At 30.0% G+C, this 20,951-nt stretch overlaps 2 protein-coding genes across 2 annotated transcripts; one reads left to right on the top strand and one right to left on the bottom strand.

Moving 5' to 3' along the window:
* Positions 1-8,936: 8,936 nt before the first annotated feature.
* On the top strand, positions 8,937-10,807 carry LOC114183382 (peroxidase 39-like). Its single transcript, XM_028070390.1, is given in 5 exon segments — positions 8,937-9,086; positions 9,088-9,351; positions 9,444-9,632; positions 9,747-9,909; positions 10,049-10,807. Coding segments are annotated over 5 exon segments (1,185 nt in total). The 3' UTR covers positions 10,468-10,807.
* Positions 10,808-11,608: 801 nt separating this feature from the next.
* On the bottom strand, positions 11,609-17,323 carry LOC114183242 (histone-lysine N-methyltransferase ATXR2). Its single transcript, XM_028070177.1, has 15 exons — positions 17,092-17,323; positions 16,940-17,015; positions 16,571-16,656; positions 16,149-16,483; positions 15,328-15,440; positions 15,199-15,230; positions 14,630-14,781; positions 13,977-14,064; positions 13,832-13,880; positions 13,675-13,729; positions 13,416-13,485; positions 13,263-13,332; positions 12,932-13,008; positions 12,193-12,249; positions 11,609-11,973 (listed from the first exon to the last, which is right to left on the bottom strand). Exons 1-15 carry the CDS (start codon positions 17,173-17,175, stop codon positions 11,863-11,865), a joined length of 1,455 nt encoding a protein of 484 aa, XP_027925978.1. The 5' UTR covers positions 17,176-17,323; the 3' UTR covers positions 11,609-11,862.
* Positions 17,324-20,951: the final 3,628 nt, after the last annotated feature.

The raw sequence follows: 20,951 nt of genomic DNA, 5'->3' as shown, positions 1-20,951 counted from the left end.
ATAATTTTTCTAATATAAATTTGTCAATTCTTTTACAAAAAAAATAAAATTATGAATACCCCAAATTAAATCTTAAAAGCAAGACTCAATATTTTAAGAAAACTAATAACTTCTAAATGATTAGCTTCCCTGACCTTAGAGTAGATTCCTAATTTTTCTATTATTCCCTTACACAACTTCAAAGCCTAAAATAGTTTTATCTACACAAAGAGTTTGATCAACAATTAAAGCATGATTTTATGATCTATAACAGATAGAGATATGCCTAGGACATAGAAAAGCCATATACAAGAGGAAAACAAATTGCTTTAAAAAAAGAAGGGAAAAAATGAACTTACTCAAAAGAAGAAATTGTTCAGTCCAAAATGTTTATTAACTCTTCAATTTTGTTGTAGTGCAATTTGATTTTGAAAATAATAAGGAAATGATGGTGAAAATTGAGATGGAAATAAAATGAGAGAAAAAGATGGAAGCACGGAAGAGAAAAACTAAATAAAAAAAATATAAGAAATTATAATAGAAAAAAAACATGATTTTTAAATTTAAGAAAAATAATTCAAACTAAATTAATGTAAATAAGGTAATAATATATAAATAAATTAGTAATATATAAATATTTTTTTAAATATATAAAAAATAAAATAAAATAAAAATCAATTAATATAAATAAAATAATAATATATAAATATTATTTTTTAAATAAATAAAAAAAGGAAAAAAATGGTTGGGGGAGTCGTGGCTCCCCTTTGTCCTAACTTTGTTCCGTCCCTGAAGCCATACACTAATAATATGAATTTCCCTTGAATCTCTTTAAACCTAATCATACATGCTCACAAGAGTATATTCTCTTTAGTTTATCATAACAAAAACCATAAACATGCTTCACATCAACCACATAACATAAAAAAGAAAACAATGAAAAATAGACAAAATAGGACATTTGGCGCTTAACGCCATTTGCCTCCCAAAAGCTGACGCTCAACACTAGCATGCCATCGCTCAACTCCTTGGAGCCAAAATGCTCCTAAACCTACAGTGGTCACTGGCGCTCAACGCCACCTAGACAACGCTCAATGGCAATCAACTTGTAAAATGTGGTGCTTAATGGTGAAACCTGCCGCTCAACACCATATCAGATATCAACACATGCATTTTGTGGGTTTTGGGCAATCTGGACCTGTTTCATAGTTCAAATTGGTAATCCTCTTTTAGGTATTGGTCCATAACAATTTTTAAATCATAGTAGTTGGTACCAATTTGATCAATGACTTAGATTTTCACTTTTCTCCAATTATCACAAGGTCAAACAAACAAACATTCACAATTGATCAAGCAATTCAAATATTAAAATCATTCATACTAACAAAAATAATCACCAATCTCAATCAATCATAGATATGCAAAATAACCATTGCTATCAAACTCACGCACATAGATAATAACTAGCTTTTCTTACCTAACCAAGCAACTCACAAGACCCAAACAACTCTAAGAACTCCAAACTATCTTAAACTCCACAAGATGCTCTATCTACACATAAAAATATCACAAGAATGATTAGGACCTATCATTATGATTACTGATAAGCATAAATTCATATTGATAATTAGAAAGACACATCTAAGTGGACGAAGGCTCACATGCAAAAAAACAAAACTAAACCAAGAAAAATGACTGAAATTCAACTTATGCGGACGAAGAAACTGATTGATCTAAATTGAAGAGCTCACTGCGAAAATCACTCATATGGTCTCAGATCTTCAATCAAGCGAATAAAAGATGAGAACCCTTAGAGAGAAGTCAGAGAACTCCAAAAAATTGATTTCTAGATAACTAATATGTTTTAAAATAATGAAACTCGTTTATACCAATTCTATTTATACTAAACCTTCTAGTATTAAAATAATCGATTCTCATTATTTTTAAATCAATATTACTTTTAAAATGCCATTCTCTAAGAATTTATGGACAATATCTTACTTATTTCTTTAATTAAATTATCTTTGATTTTAACCATTTATTTAAAATAAAAAATCTTGTTTTTAATTATTAATACTCATAAAACATGTTTAAGTAAGATTTTAAAGGTCTTAAAGTGTATAATAACTTAAAAGTCACTATACTTGATGTTGAAACAAATGTTAATCTTATTTTTAAGAAATATTATTCAAACTATGTAAAATTTACAAAGAATAGCACAGAAAATTAAAAGAAAAAAAATAAATGTAATTTATTCCAATTTATGGTGGACTAAAGGGAGAGGGTACATAAAGGTATGAGAATGATGCGAATGACCTTACACCTTACTTACTGCCACTCTGTCCTTTAATCTCCATTCACTTGTCCTTAACTTCATGTCAAGAGATGCCACCCATTTCTTCTTTACCATGTAACTTATTTCATTTGTTTCTATGTTTTTGTCCTATATAATAATAACGTAACATGCTCCACTTCAAACCAATCTATTTCATGGCCAACACACACTACACAAAAAAAGAGAGTCCTGTTTATCATAATAATAATTATTAATTATTATTATTAAAATGGCTCATGCATGCTCAATCAATAATAAAAATATATAGCAAGAATTGGAAAAGTTGACTGCTCGAAAAGTTTACTAATCTTGTTGAAAATAAGTAATAATCGTTTAAGCATTTACAAGATATATATAATGATTAATTTAGATATCAATTTCAAAAACAAAAAGTTATTGATTACTAAAATAGTTATTATTATAAATAAAAATTTATAATTAATCACTAAATTAATCAGTAATTAATTAGAGATCAATTTAGAAACTAAATTATTTTGGTAGCTAACTTAGGTAACTAATTTTAGTGATTAATTTTCTTTGGTAGCCAAAAGTATGGTAACTAATTTTAAAGACCAATTTAGTAATCAATTATAATTTTTTATTCGTAATAATAACTATTTTAGTAATTAATAATTTTTTACTTTGTAAATTAGTATTAAAATTGGTCACTATAATAATTAACAACTTTTGTTCAATAAAATTAGTTACTAAAAAATCATTTTCTTATAGTGATAATAACATTTTACGCTGTCTGTACAGCGGTAAAATCATTAGGAATTACTATAACATTGCATTCCTTTGTATTTCCAAGATGCTTCATTGCTAGGAATGTAGTGAATACAAAAGTTGTGCTTCTAAGAACAACAAGAAGCGGGTGTTTATTGTCCGACATATTTCAGAAATGGAGTTCTTAGACATGTAATGTTACTTGAGGAAATTTCTGAAGCTAACACTTTTTGGTTTCATCCATTCCTAATAATGAAATCTTATTTGGCACTTCACAACGTATTATTCAAGCTCCCTTTCTAAATCTTATATCATATTGCTTAGCTTCAATTTCAGATAAAAATACTAATCATTTTAGTTACTTATCATATTTTACTTTCGATTAAAGTTTATTCCTGTGGGACTAATCTTCAAATGAAATTTTGAATATTGAACTTTTAGCGTGCACCCCTCACTCATTCAGTCATCACAAAGCTCACAAATTTCAATCAATCTTATAAAAATTAATTTTTATACTAAATCAGAACATTATTAATGGAGTGGTGTCGAAGTTTCCTATGGAAACTTCTTCTTATGATGATTTTTCCCAGAAAAAAATAGATGTAAAAAATTACATTATTCGAAGTTCTAATATTATCTGTCTATGTTGGAGGAGATTCCACTATGCTCCGATTGTTACATCCAACATTTTTGCTGGCAAAGGTAACCCTTGTACACTTTACAGCCAAAATCAGTTTATGCAAGTAACCACAAAATATTAGACTTGTGTGACAAAAGATATATAGATTTTGATTTATAATTGATGAGTTTAAAATATGAAATGGAATAAAGAGATAAAGAGTGAACTAAACTAAAACATGATTTATTCTGTACTTTAAGCTAACTTTTCCTTAAGTGTTTGTTGTTGGACACCAAAGAATAAGTTTTATCTCATTTCTTTGTAAAATATTCTAAGCAAGTCTATACATGTTTTTTATTATATTATTATTATTATTATTATTTCTTTTGTGGTATTTTTATTTTTTTATCAAATAATTTTAATATTCACTCATAGCAAGGAAGACGTAAAATATTAATATGTCAAATAAGGAAATTTTATTTATTTAATTGAATGTTTTAATATATTTAGTCATAACAGTAAAATAATAATTTAATATAAGATATTTTCATTAGAATATGCTAGTATAACATATAAAATTAAGTTTTAAATTATAAAATAAAAATCATTATTTTTATTTTAAAATTATTTGTTTACAACAGTCAAACAAATTATTAGAAAGACGGTAGATCTTTTAAAAGCATTACATTGAATTAAAATTATAAAAAAGTCTTATGAAACAGTAAAATTTACAAAAAATTAAATTAAGACTTTATAAAATTACTCTCAAAATATTCCAAATAATTATCTTCTTATAAATATATACATGTTTTTCTTTAAATATTTATTAACTTTAAAATTGATTTTTTTTAAGAAAGTCATAAAATGATTGAGATATGATTATTTAAGTACAACAGGTCTATATAAAGTGCATTCCATTGAAGACAGGCCTTGAAACTAGTGTCTTTTTTTAACCTTAAATTGGATAGAATGCTTATTCGCAGTTTCAATGATTGGTTGAATTGGATATTTGTGAATTTTGCAGAAAATATGCCATAAATTTAAAGCTGCTTTGATTAATTAATAATTAAAAAATATCCATCCTATTTGCTATAATAAATTCATTGATTGTTAGTAACAACTGTTTTTGCTTTTGCCTATTGGCACCTAGCCAATGACAAAGAATGATGCCAATAATAACTCTTAACACTTTCTAATTGGATTATTTCATACTCTCTCTAATCACTTCACCTAATCTCCTTATGAAACTAAAAATAAAATTCATGTATACACCATTTACTCAATTCATCAATAAATTAATTCATTTAATTTGTCCATTATATAATAATAATAATAGTAACGAGTTAAAATTTTATTTATATATTTTACTAATTCTTATTTATATATTTATTTACATATTAAAATTTTAGGAATTTTTTATATAATATATATATATATATATATATATATATATCTATTATTTTGTTTACATTTATATTTTCAAAGTTGAAAATGATCATTTTTAATTTCAATTACTTAACTACTTATTTATAAATAAAAAGTTAGATACACTCATACATAGTAGTCAACAAGTGTTATTTAAAAAAAGTATAAAAAATTATAGAATAAACATGTTAGAATGATGTTTTGTCCTGTATTATTAAGAGCGTATCTTTCTTCTAATATTTGTTAATAATAAAATTAGAAACTATTAAAATAAAATTACATGGCCATGCTTAAATAAATTTTTAACTTGTAAAATAAATTTTTCTTGATGCTTCACAAGAAAATTTAACTGGTAAAAAGTGTAGCGAAATATGCTTCTCAATCTCCCAAATGAAAGTTTTAAAAACTTAACTTATGCAACTAAAAATATTCAGTAAAATTAGTTAAAGATTGATAAATGTAAAATAAAATGTTTATCTATTTTGTATTTTATTAATTTCAAATTATAATAAAATCTTATAAAGATCAATGTTTTACTAAAAATTAAAATAATAGTTAGAAAATATAAAAAAATACACTAAAAAAATAATAGAATTACCTCCGGTCTAAATTTGTAACTAATAACAAAATTATGTATGTAAATCAAAATTATTAACATAAAAGTGAAGGATATTTTTGTCAACAGAAAAACATTCATAGCAATTATCGACCGTTAAAATCCTTCCATAATTAGCAATGTAAAATAATTTATAAATAAATATATGTTGCTTCAGAACATTATTAATTGTCAATAAATATAGTGATTCAATTCTTTTTCCACGTTTTTCTATCATTATCTATGTTTTTCTCTTATTCTTATCTATCTCAATTAATTTATGAAAATTATGATATTATAGAAAATTTGACACTCATTATTTACTTATGTGCTTTAAAAAATTTAATTATTTACAAATTTTATCGATAAATTAAAAAACATAATTTCTAAATAGATATATTAATAAATTTTAAAAAAATTAAGTACTAGATAATTTATCAATCAGTTATAAAAAAATTAATTACCAACAAATTTTATCAATAATTTTTAAAAAAATTAATTTTCAAAAAAAGAAATATAAAGTTGTAATTAAACAAGTAAAATAATCTTAGATAATACTTCATTGTGAAGGTATAACTAAACAAATTAGAGGTTAGTTGTTTGATATATTATACAAACACTTAGTTGACCCCTTAGAGAAAATATAGATTATGAAAGTGTTAGGAAAAATTATTTGATGTTTCAGAAATTGACAGTTCATTTATTTAGGAATAAATAAATTGTCTGAATCTGTATATACTTCCAAATATTTACATGAATCGAAAGGATAACTTTTGAATATAATATTTGAGCACAACACCACACAACTGCTGCCGACACCACTCAATATAATTATTCACATCAAAAACAATAAGACAAACTTCAATTCTCCCAAGAATGCAAAAAAAAAAACAATTATTCCTCTCTTATTGATTATTGCAGATTAAATACTTTTAGAAATAAGAGAAAAAAATAGTGAAATTATAATTATTATTGAATCGAATTAGATTCAAAAATTATATCTTAAAATGATATTACAGATATTTAAAATCTAGAATAATTAAGTTTATTATTTATCATCGGTTATAATATATTATTTGAATTCAATTTATATAAAAAAATTGACATTAGTTTTAATAAAAAACTTTTAGACATCAGATAACTTTATTTTTTAGTGAGAAAGATTGCTTTATTTCATCTGAGTAATTTTTTTTTCTTGATTGCTTGAGAAAAGATTTACAAGTGACATTTGATATTAATTTACAATAAATCAATTAATATAACAAACTATAACATCAATTTTAACTTAAAAATTTTAAGTAATAAATTTATGAATTTTTACTTTTATAAATTTTTCATTTTCATTTAATATAAAATTCAAACTTATATTTGTATTCCTAACCATAGTTAACTAACTTCATAAAACAAAAGACCTTAAATAAACCTAGCATATTATACTAGTTTTAACAGATTAGAAGCTAATATGGATCTCAAATTAAAACCCTGGAGTATCATACTTGTTTTAATCAGATCACAAGCTATTATCGACCAACAACTCATTGAAAACCGTGGCTTAACGAATTAATCTTTGTTTTTCTTCAATTTTCATATTTTTTTATCCACCAAAGACCTGCCATTAATTTATAAGGAAATACCGAAAACGTGGTTGATAAAAAAAGTTTGCATGATTAGGGGTTTTCTAGGTTTTACTTTTCAACAAAGCATCCTGGGTTCGATGTGCACATGAGTTGGAATCTGCTTTTAAATTAACTAACAAACTTGCTTTATGCAAAGTGGGACACAAAATGACATGAAACGGGCCCACTACACTAAGATTAAGTGCAGTTATTTCCATCAAATTCACTTCAACTTAAATGCATTCATCTCTTCATTTTTCACACCCATTTTAAATTTGACCAAGTCAAGATTAACACATCAATCTATGCAACTTTCGTTAGCCATCATGATTATGTTCCATATCCTCCATTCAAGTCTAGTTACATAAAGTTGTTCGGATCTAAGTCCGTTTTGAAGTTTAGAGTTTTGTTATAATTTTAAAATTAAAAGGTGAATATTTAAAGTGATTTTTACTTCGATTTTTAAGTTATGTAAAATGATTGAAAGAGGTAATTTTTAATTTGTTGGGTTATATATATTTTTTATATGGTTTATAAACATTAGTACTAGACATATAAAACATTTAACATCACTTTAATCTCAAAATTTTAAAATAATAGTGTTATGGGTTTTTATTCTTTTATAGTGTTTAACTTTGTGTATTTTATCCGATGTGTGACTTTGACTGACACTTGAATCGTTCCTAACATGATTTGGGTGACAAAAATGATAATGCTGATATTTAACTTCACCTACACTTGCCGTGAGGTAACAGCAATCTCAAGTTCGTAATATTATTAACTGGGAAATGTGAATTAAACGAATGTTTCTACTTTACTGTACAAAAAGAAGAACTGAAAACCAGTTCATTTCACTGGTTTATTGTTACTCTACCAAAAGTAGCATGTGGGAACCACTCTGACCTTTCTATACACCAAAGGATTTACCAAAAATTTCTGTCTCTATCTTTGTATAATTACGTATTTAAAGTATGTTTATGATCATACTGAGATTTAGATCAAATCAACTTTTTTTCCTACTAATTACTATATAATTCACATGCACGTCATGGCTCATAGGTGGCAGCAGGTAGCCATCGTTAATTTAATTGAACAATGGCTGGCTCAGAACAACTAAAGTAATGAACCAATAGTACACTGTAGCAGGTAAGTTTATTGTTTATTCTAAATTTCCTCTCTAAGATTACATTAAAATTGGAATTACGAGATATTCGGCAAATACTTGATAATATATATGTTAAGCCATCACATACTGTTAAATGTATTTACTCTAAAGATTTGACTATTTTATTATGAACAAGGTAAATTTCTATTATGTAAAAACATTTTGTACAAATTAATCTCGCGTTTAATATGACATCAGTGTATATAAAAGCAGATTAAAGCAATGTATATATGGTTCAAAGAGGAAGAATTGGTATGGCATCCTAAGCTTTGAATAACGTATCAACATTCACTATCTTTTAAATTATTAACTAAAATCATTTGACGTGTGCTGAAGTATTCAGAAATTCAACTATGAGAACTTGCTATGTTTGTCCTATAAGGGTGCATCCAACTAATCATTATTTTATTATATACAAGATGCAATTATTACATGCAAATGGATAGTAAAGTGCATGTAGCATCACCTTATGGCACATGTTAGTTAGCTGCATGGACCATCTCTATGATTTGTCATATTTCTTGCAGCCTAACCTCAAGGACTATAAATCACTGGCCACTGTTGTGGAAACAGCAGCAGAGAGAAATGCAATTTCCTCTTTCAAGAAGCATCTGAGTGTCACATATATATATTGTTCATACTATATTTAGTCACCAAGCTTCTTGGATTTCTGCTAGCTACATGAAAATGGGAAGTCACTTCAGGTTTTTGAGTCTTTGCCTCTTGGCATTGGTTGCATCAACTCATGCTCAACTTCAATTTGGTTTTTATGCCAAGAGCTGCCCAAAAGCTGAGCAAATCATCTTGAAGTTTGTTCATGAGCATATCCACAATGCTCCTTCTCTAGCAGCTGCATTGATCAGAATGCACTTTCATGATTGTTTCGTCAGGGTATGTGGTTCGATTAATCTATAAGCTTCTTTAATTTTCACATACAATGTACTATGTTGGGTCAAGGAGGTACCTAACATGAAGCATTTCAGGGATGTGATGGATCAGTGCTACTAAACTCAACAACCAATCAGGCTGAAAAGAATGCTCCTCCAAATCTCACTGTCAGAGGCTTTGACTTCATTGACAGAATAAAGAGCCTTGTTGAAGCTGAATGCCCTGGCGTGGTTTCTTGTGCTGATATCCTAACTTTGGCAGCCAGAGACACCATTGTAGCCACAGTAAGTGCTCAATTTTTATCAAGAAAGCTGAAGTATAAGCACAAGAGAGTTCTGGTTCATTTATACCTGACACTTCCATTTTGATGACAAAAAATGACTCATTATGGCTTTCAGGGTGGACCCTTTTGGAAAGTTCCAACAGGTAGAAGAGATGGGGTAGTTTCTATCTTGGAGGAAGCCAGAAATAACATTCCTGCTCCATTTGACAACATCACCACCCTGCAAACACTCTTTGCCAACCAAGGACTTGATTTGAAGGACTTGGTGCTTCTCTCTGGTACATTTTATCAAACATTTCCTAAACAATATTGTTGAAATGTACAAAAATATCCGAAAGGATCGTTTAGTTTATAGGAATTTGCTAATTATGTTTAAAATCTTCAGTAATTAATGGCCAAGAGTTCAATTTGTTTCAGGTGCTCACACAATTGGTGTGGCTCATTGCTCATCATTATCAAACCGCTTGTTCAACTTTACTGGGAAGGGTGATCAAGACCCTTCACTGGACAGTGAATATGCTGAAAATCTGAAAACCTTCAAGTGCAATGACATCAACAAGTTGAATACCACAAAGATTGAGATGGACCCTGGAAGCCGCAAGACATTTGACCTTGGTTACTACAGACAAGTGATTAAGAGAAGGGGCTTATTCGAGTCAGATGCTGCATTGTTGAATAATGCAGTTACTAAGGCTCAAATCATCGAATTGCTTGAAGGGTCAGTTGAAAATTTCTTTGGTGAGTTTGCCAGCTCCATTGAGAAAATGGGAAGAATTAAGGTGAAGACAGGGACAGAAGGAGAGATCAGGAAGCATTGTGCATTTGTAAATAGCTAAGAATCTTGTCTTGTTCATGAATCAACAATCCTGGTAAATCTTGATAATTTGTTTTTGGGTTTGGTTATTTATGCTATGCCATGTGGTGTCTACAGATAAAAGACCCTTATGACATGGTTGTTGTACTTTTATGTGTGTTGGAATAAGTGGGTTCATAGTCATTCTTGTTTCAAACTTTGCTGCTAGATCTCTTCTAATAAGCAGCAGAATTTAGAGGGGATTTACTGTGCTGCACACAGCAGAGTTTATGTAATTTTGTGTAGTTTTTTTTTTTTTTTCTATTGATGTACTTTTTCACTGTTATTGTTAATTAAATGCAATTTTTGTTGATGATTGCTTATTTATTTATTTATTTCAAATTATCCAAACTATGCAAACAAGGGATGTGAAAGAGCATCCAAGCAAAAGCAACCCGATCCCATATACTAGTGAAGTTGTATTTTATGAAAATTATTTATTCAGGATCTGAATTTTGCTTGGTTATCGATTAATTGATTATTGATTATTGACTAATAACATTTATCACTTGGTGAAAGAACCCACATGTTTTTAAGCAAAAAGAAATCAAACTTTGTTATCCAATAATTATTAAAGTTAAGATAAAAAGAAAATGGAGATGTGAACATTACTATTATTACTATTAAGATAGTTCATTCTTATATTATAAATTGAATTTTCTATTTAAAACGCGAAGATTTTTTTTTTTCACAATGCATGATTCTATTATTTAACACTTGTTCATATTTTCAAAAAAAATCCCACTTTTAACCAAGAACTTGAAATTTTACAACAGCAATTTCTGAATTATTTTAAGTCACAATTAAAATAGTATTCAGGTAATCAGCGTGTAAATAATATTCCTGTTACGTTAACAATCATTCATAATTTTTGTTTATAGACAAAAAAACACAATATATGTTGAATGCATTGCGACTGTAGTTTTTCTATTTTTCAAACAGAAGTAATTATCCCACTAATGGAAAGTTCTATATGGCAAAGTATAGATATTTTTTATTTTGAGAACATAACAAATAGTACCCACAAGTTTTAACATAAGTATATTCAAAATTATTCATAGAATTTTCCAATTTTTGACTTTATAAACTTCGGTTCCAATAATAGACTCAAATGCAGCAGCCAGTGAAGAAATCATTATTTAATCTTGTGATAGAGACTCTGCTTTATCTTTCTGCCAATTGTTTCTACAGATGTAACATGAAAGAATTGGTGTAACAAATGTGGCATGCAGACAACTATGGACCTTTTGTTTGAAAGGACTCAAATTTCAAGACAGAAACAAAAAGCTCCTAACAATTGTTCCCTTTCAATTCCATTCTCCTCTTTTCTTAGCATATCAACTTAATCACATTTGAGGATTCTGCATTAGTTACAAAATTATGGTTCTTCTTTAATGCACTTTGGACACCTGCATCTGAAACCATAATCTGCAAGAGATGCCTGTCTCTCCTCATATGGAAGGTCCTCATCAACATATGATATGGTTATCTGCAAGTCCTTCCATGTGTTAATCAGTTGAACATGACAATATATACAAAAAATTATAAATTTAATGTGGTAATTCCATATATGCTGTCTCTTTTTTCTATAGCTTGGTGCCATAAACATCCTTGTCATTTGGGTAGTATAAAAAAACAAATTCCCATTAAAATCTCCTGGTAAAAAAGTTAATTGCCTGCTAGATATTGGTATTAAGTATACACCAACCTCTTCTCCTTTACGAATTAAGCTCTGTGCAATTATAGTTGCTTGGCCATCTTTATCCTGCATGCACAATATGTAAGGTTTTAAAGATAAATCTTGATTATATTTAATGTCACACAAAATTACAGCAGAGGTAAGGAAAAATGCCTGTATTTTTTCAAGGTAAGAAAATCATGTTCTGATAGTACAACAAAACATGTTGAATCCAATAGAGATGAATTTAATAATGTCACAAACAACAAATAACTAGCTGAGTATGCCCTCAAGTCTGAATCTGCGTTGTTTAAGTAATTGTTATAATAAGATTAATATTAGAAACAGACCATGACTAATTAACTATCTAGTAAAAGTCAACTCCAGGAAGGAGAATTGTCCTAGTTGATGAGTAATTTAGCCATATTCTTGGGTTATGTGAGCTATCAAAACAATATTGTGCAAGTAATTTACAATAGTTTGAAAAAGCAACATGCTTAACTAACGGAGCAAGCATGAAAGGAGAACTTCAACCAATTAATGAGCTAGGGGATTCTGTAAATACACATGGCAGGCACATGTATAAAGGGAATTCTCATTTTTCTTTTTCATGTTAAAGTTAAAACAGATTTATGATAATAGATGTGTAACGCCAAAAAACTTACTCTAATCATAATCACTGACATCAAATGAAGTAAAAAATGCAATGCAATCAACTCAAACCAAATCAAGTAGTAAATAAGATAAAGCTCGTTTTGCCCCCACGTACCTCATCTCTTTTGAAAGCTTTGGCATTAGGACAACATGAATGGTTCATGCAGCTTTGCAAAGGAAAAAATGCAGTCCCTAAAATAACATTTAACAACCACATAGATTTATCACTCAACATTTAAAACTAAAGATCAAAATGAATGAGGATATACACCACATAGGTAGAAGGAAAATGATACACAGAATTGAAATTGAACTATATTATTAAATAGCTACATTCTCAGGGTATTTGAGCGACCCTGAAAAGACAAGCTATCAGTTCCTTGCTTCAAACCTACTCCTTCTATCATAGATTCTGTTTATTGGAAGTATTATAATAAAATTAGTACCTTCGCAACAAATAGAATAGTCTTCACCAAGTGCATCCAGAATAGGTTGAGTAATTTTCTCAGCCTCTTCCTGCCATTAATGTCAGAAAAAGAGTAAAAAGAACTAATTCTTTTTTGGATGATGTAGTAAAGCAAGGAGAAATAAAGCCAAACCTTGCTAGGATGTGTCAGATCATCAATGTATAAAAAGTAATCCTCCACCGGAGAAGCCACAACCAAATCACTGTCAATATAAACTTACGATTGTATCAGTATGATCCAAAATTTAAATTATAATTTCAGTGCTCAGTTTACTTCAATGGCTACACCTATAATGCAATATTCAAGCATTAATTTAATGGAAGCAAACAAGAAATAAAATATGGCTAGGAAGAATAGAACTAAAACAAAGCTGCACACAATAAGCTCTTACAGATTATTCAGCTCAAACATGCCGATGATTTGCCCATAGATTTCAAGGGAGAATACTGGAAAGCGTCAAGGATTAAGCCATTTCGAGCTAAAGTTTCAGAAAGAAAAATGAACTACACATAAAGAATAGATCACAAAATCAGTATGTGTAAGGATACATGGCTCACATTCCTTGTCAAATATGGCTGCCTTAAGAAGTTGTAGAGACTGAAACATCAAAATAAGATGCATAAAATTAGTTATACAATAAGCATAAAATCACTGAATGTATCATTTCCTACCATGCACTTTGAAGAATCTCACCTCAAATGCCAACTCTTTGATTTGCAGCCTGAACGAAGCTTCGTCAGAAGAATCCACATCATCTGGCAAAGCAATGCAATCCCACCACCTACAAATAATTCGAAATGACTTGTCATTCATAGTTCAAATAAAATCATACTCCAATGTTCAACATCAAATGGAACAAGCATTCTCTTCCCGAAAGTATCATATGTGAATGATAGTTACACTAAATTAAATTCTTCATTAGAACAATGAGGTTGATATATTGTTAGATCAGTTTTACTAGGTTGTTTGTTGGAATGAGAATTATACTTGCATGAAACAGTGATAGAAAATCAAAGTTTTATAAAAGACCTAATTCACTCTCAACAGATTGATAAAATGAGTAATTTAACTATAGATCAGAAAAGAAAATATCTTGGATTTTCTCCAGCTCAACTCAATGAAGAGTATACAATTTCGACAACCCAACAACACATGAATATGTGATGTAAAATATATATTAAAAATATTTTAGAAACCTTTATTGCTTGAAACCGTGGTGCAGTGTATGCCAGGAATCATGCATATATGTCAAATACTTTTCCTCAAAAATTTTAATAATGCAGTAGGAAAGTATTAGCTTTTGTATTAAGGCCTCGTGTAGGCATGTAAAATTAGTAAGTAACAACCTTCTCTTGTGTCCCATTGATATAGGCCTCCAAGCTTCAAAAAGAAGAGATACACTACGGTGATTTGAAACACAGGATGTATCATGTTTCACTTGTTTTTCAAGACTGGCTGCTTTTAACTTGCGATATCTTAATATGGTTGAAGAAATAGCCTAGTCACAAAGTCCAACAAGGCGTCAGATAAATAGAGAAAATGTATGCAAGACTGGTGAAAATAGTTTATTTCATAAGTTAAGCATCTAAAACTACAGACATGTATATGTTTAATGTCAAATTAAAGACCAGCTTAGACAGAACAAAAAGATATATGTGATAGATAAAAGGAGCACAAGATTTTGAGGAACAACACTGTCTCATGAAAGCAAATTTTTTACAAGAATGTTTTCTATTTTATTTGATAGATATGTTAGCATTTACCAAACAGCACGTACTAATCCTTGTTGAACTCTAATGACAATAATACCTGGTATTGTTATCAGATATTTGTGCATAAACAGCATACATGTGTGTGTGCATTTTTTCAAGCAGCATTCAATACATAAGAAATTCAGAGAAAAATTAAACCTCACCTTTGCTGCAAGTATGAATATATCATTTGTTTCTGGGAGAAAAATGAAAGATATATATAAGCAAGAAAGGAAAAAAAAAAGAACAAATTTAGAATGTTTAAAATTATTCACCCCAATTAGGAGTCTTACCATTAGCATGTTTGATGAATTTAAGGAGTGCCTCTCTACGAGCTGGATCACAGCTCTCACCAGTACAGAGTAGCAAATGGGAGGATTCCCAATCAGCCTCTGCACATGACATGCTACAGGTATTGACTACGCCATCAGAAGAGATTATATCATACTTCAAAACACAAAATGTGCACAACAGATATCACAGTAACCATGGGAAGCTAAAGTTAAGAAAATCCATCACATGGGAAATCTTTTAAAGACCACATGAATAGAGCCACATTGTGCTGTTTGTAAAATTGGGCACATAGAACGTTGTGCAAATCTCTAAGGAGTCCAAGTCTTTTCCTTTTTTCAATCTAATGGACCTTGAAAAGTTTGTGAGAATGGATAAAAAGTTGTCTGAGACTCAGTAGGCCAGAACTGTTAGTGCTTGTGCAGTATTTGTCTTTATGTAGTTATGTAGCCAATTACTTATGTACATAAGCATAAGTAATTTTTTTGTGCGCACTATTTCTGAATTTATGCAGTTATTTAGACAGTTATAGAATGTTATGACAGATAGTGTGATGGTTTAAGCGTATGAAGCTAGGGGGAGGTTGTTTGTTGGGTAGTTTAATTAATTGCTGAATGCAGAAGGAGGAGACTCCTTGTTAGGGGGAAACATGTCCTGTCTATGTCTACAATCAATTTTACTCTTAAATAATTAAATGAAAAGAAATTTTAGCAAGTCTTCAAAGTAATCATTTATTCCTGCTGCTTGGCTTGGCAGTAAAATTTGACAAAATAAAATCATTGTATATACTCTATTTTTCTCCTTCAAGCAACCATAGTGTTACCTGCAATAGTAAGCTTCTCCACATCCACCAGGGCATGGAACAGCCGGCAACAAGGAGAACTTCTCGGAGCAAGGCAACACCAATTGGCCATTCATTAATGATTCCACAACACCCTCAGGAAGAGGAACCTTAGTTTTGGAAATCCCAGAAGTACATTGCTCAGTACTCTCTTCTTCATCAGATGAATCCATTCCTTGGAAGTGTTGTGAAGAGTTTCCGACATCACATCCATGACTCTCATTGGCCCTTAGTTGCTTCATGTAGAGCCTCCTTCCTATTTGAAGTTCAATGGAACCAATAAAACGAAAGCAGAAACTACAGACCAAACAATCAATCTGCAAAGCATGGTAGACAATAAGGGACAGAAACAAACATCTTTAATTTGAGTACGCAAGAACAGAAATAGTGAAAATAAAACAAACCTTGTTGAGGGAATGTTGAACCCCTACAAACATGGGGTCCTTCAGAACAAGTTTTCCCTCTTTGAAGTCCATGTCTGCATATACACCTGCAATTCTCCAATTGCAGAAGAAGCACATAATGTAAAACATCTTAAAACAAGAGCAATAATTTACATGGTCAATGAATCACAAATCGTTTTTGTTGATTTTTTTCCGAGTCACATGTACAGTTATTTCTAATTGGTTTATACTTCCTAGCGCAAAACTTGCATACAACTTCAACTCATAAAACAAATTGAAAGAAGAAAATATATAAATTTAATAGCTTTTGATGCGAAAATAATAGAAATACACGCTTCTCGAATTACTGAAAAAAAAAAAAGAAAAAACCTTTTCCAAAGGTGCCATCCTGTTTGACTGAGATACCAGTGCACCCTCTTGAAGACAAAAGGTTGTGATAATACTCCTGAATCAAGAGCAGAACAAAATGAAGAGGGTTGAGAAATGTATCTCATAAATGAATAAATGAATGAAGAGATTACCTGTACTTGAAGAGGTGAGGGAGGAGAGAGAAGAGCAGAGATTTCAGAGGCACACGCCAACCCAATAGGGCAAATGGGTTCCATTGAAGGTTGGAAGAGAGTGAGAGTGTGAATGAGTTGATGTCAGCAACACAACAAGGGTCACAAACACATGACGGCGCTCAAAAACCACATAGTACCAGCCATAACAATAACAACATAAGGTTTTAATTTAATTATTGGCGTGTTTTGTTCAATGTCAAAATACCAGTCTTTTTATGTTGCAAATAATATTATGTGTAGGAATAAGAAACACTATATTTTTATATTCTTTAATATACTAAATTTTTAATTTTCCATACTTTACAGTTGTTTTTAATTTGATTTGTATATTTTACGGTAAATTCTTGACAATTTCATGCAACAATTTCGACACCCCGAAAGAGCCTTGAAAATGATCGGTGAGTAAAGAACTAAATTGCAAACTTACTCTGCGAAATGGGCCAATAAAAACAGAGTATTATGTATGACGGTAAAAAGAAGATTAAGAAAAATATTTTCAACTCAATTTCATTGAGACTTCTTATAAGGCAGTCCAATTTATTGTATTCTTTCTTCTAAACTATCTATTTCACGATAACAATTTTAACACAATAACTCAGTATGTTTATGTTTTACTTATTGCCCAAGAGTTTTTCTTTTCATGTGTCTTAGGCAAAAAAGTATTAAAGATGTATAAATTATAAGTTTAAATTATAAATATTATGTTCATGGTTGAGTTTTTTCTTTATATAGTAAAGGTGATTACTTTTATGAAATCAAATATAAAATTTAGTATAAATGTTTTTTATTATTTAGGACATATTATTTATTTACATTATATAAATAAAAACAATCCTCATTTTATTAATGTCGTTTTATAAAGTTAAATTAAAGTTAAACTTTACTATTTTAATACAGTAGCAGAATGTATTTTTGTTTTCCTCTACTTGATAGCTTTTTTTTACGTAACACCTCTATGACATAAATATTAGGCTTAAATACTTTTTTGGTCCTCATTTTCGTAGTGTTTGTTGGGGATGGTCCTCATTTTGACAGAATGTTTAAAATGGTCATCATTTTTACCGAATGTTTAAAATGGTCCTCATTTTCGCAATTCGTGTTTTATTTGGTCCTTTTCTGTAACGCCGTTTAAATCATTAACGGAGCATTGTACAGGTGGCGCGATTTGTATTAGGGTGTGTTACGTGTACTGTACAGGTGTGGTAATTAGATATTTGGAGATAAATAAGTGAGCTAGGGTTTTGGTAAGGAATGTTTGGGCAGTTGGTGAGTTTTGACAATCTTGTTCCTCCATTCCCAATTGGTGTTGCTGTAATCCTCTTCTTCCTGCAATCCCATTATATAGGTATGTTACGATCTCAATCTTCTTCCTTTACCTCTGGTTGTAATCGTTTGAGGCAACCGTGTTGTATCACTTCGTGCACCGTTGGTGGTTCAACGAGAAATGGATTAACCCTGATTTGTAGCTGCGGAGAGATGACAGCTTTGAGGATGGCAAGAACTCCAAAGAATATTGGTAGAAAATTTTGGGTACAATCTGTTTTTATTTTTGTGTTAATAATAAATTGGTTTTAATTTTTGGTTTATTGATTTACAGAGTGGTGGTTCCAATAATGTGGGCTGCAACTTTTTCAAAAGATGGTGTTGATGAAAAGGATGTCATCATCATGGCACAAATGAGGCAGATTAATGATTTGGAGAAGTCATTGAAGGTTGCTGAGAAAAGACTGCAATTAGTAATAGGGTTCACTTGTGTTGTTATTGTATTATTCGTACTGTTATTGTGTGTAATCTTTTAAAGTCCGATCTATTTTGTACTATTGTTAAATGAAGAAATGAGTTAGTTTGATTATGTTGATATTAGTCCCAACATGTTCAAAATAATGACATCTTAATCTGAGCATTAAATGAATAAATGAATTAGTTTGATTATGTTGATATTAGTCCCAACATGTTTAAAATGACATTTTAATATGAGTATTGAAGTAAGTGATATTGATCTAAGTTTGGGAAAAATTAAATTGATCTAAGTCTGGAAGAAGTTAAATTCATAACATTAATTCATCCTCATCAAAATGCACTACATCAGTGTTTGGCAAAAGTGAAATTGAACGAAATTTAAGGAAAGTCAAAATGCAATACATCAATAATGAATTCTATATCATAAATTCCAAACAATAACTAAGACGTTTGTAGCTCCTATCATGGCCTCCTCCTAATCTGTAATTTCATCATAAACTGCTGAGATGGTTCTTCTGGTGTTGGTAGTGGTGCTGTTTGACTCTCCACTTCATTCCTTGGTGGTTGAGTTGTAGTCTATCAAGGACCTTGGAGCAGATGTTTCCTTCAAAAGTTGTAACCTTTTTTCCCTTAGTGGCCCACCTTTCCATTAAATAAACTCTGATTTCCTCGAGCATGGTGATTATGGGTTTGCATTAAATCAAGTATTTGTACAGTAGAGATATCTTGGAGGTATAACAATAAGGTATCTGTAAGTATCAATATTTAACTCTTTAATTGTTAACATCACTCTTTCCCAAACTCCCTGTGCAATGATAAGATTATTAGTACTTACAACATTAAACAAAAATTAATAAATTGAACATATATTAAACATACCTTTTGTTGGTCAGACATAAAGGTCAATTGTCCCACACACGTCAATACCTCCAAGATCACCACTAAGCAATTCCAAGTTTCTTTGTTTTCAACTTTCACAACAGCATACGCAGTAACTGATCATTAGCACTCACCTCCGTATTTTCCTTTTAAAAAAAATCAATTACAAATAAAATAATGGAGACCATTACACCAACACCGACAATCGACAAACAAACCAACTAAAATAATATCCCACTGAACCCCACCTACAGACACAAACTACACAACATCAAGGAAATAATTTAGAAACCATGCAGAACATCACAACAATCGAAAGACAAACAAACTTCCAAAATAGAATTACGAAAACCCTAACACATGAGCAAACACAACCCAAGAAACCCTAAACCCACTTACCTCGTTGATGATGATTAATTGGAAAATTGAAATGAAGAGCGCAACTGCAATCCAATGATGAAATAACAAGTATTAGTTGCTTCCTCTGCAAATCCGAGCTCAAGAAAGACGAAGATGAAGAAATTTTCCTAATTGCAAAATTTCCCCTAAATTAAAAAATAAACGTTAATTAGCCATATGTACAGTACACGTAACACACCCTAATCCAAACGGTGCCACCTGTACAATGCTCCGTTAATGATTTAAACGGCGTTACAGTAAAGGATCAAATAAAACACGAATTGCGAAAATGAAGATCATTTTAAACATTCGGTAAAAAAAAATGAGGACCATTTTAAACATTCTATCAAAATGAGAATCATCCACAATAAACACTGCAAAAATGAGGACAAAAAAATATTTAAGCCTAAATAATAAAACATATAATTTAATAATGTGAAAATACTTATTTGTGTATAGCAATATCACGAAAATGGTTAATTCATACTCTTATATATCATGTCTCAACAGGTTTATGAAATTATACAACATAAACTCTTTTGTAGGATTCCACATGTTTCTGTAAATTGGAGCTAATGAAGACCACTTTATGCTTAAAGTTAAGATTTCCTTTGACTAATGTTAGGATTGAAATGAAAGTATACTTCATAAACTATGTATATTCATTGGCCTGTGTAGTTTATTTTAATGATATCAAATAAACTATGGTGTTATTTGAGCCATGCCATTGATTTGTATTGGCCGTGAGGTTTGTTCTGGTTACCAAGTATGCATAAGTTTCATAAGTATACAAGCAAGAA

The sequence above is a fragment of the Vigna unguiculata genome, chromosome 5 (assembly GCF_004118075.2).
Source record: "Vigna unguiculata cultivar IT97K-499-35 chromosome 5, ASM411807v1, whole genome shotgun sequence".
In the NCBI taxonomy this organism is placed as follows: domain Eukaryota; kingdom Viridiplantae; phylum Streptophyta; class Magnoliopsida; order Fabales; family Fabaceae; genus Vigna; species Vigna unguiculata.
This window is presented reverse-complemented; position numbering and strand designations above follow the sequence as displayed.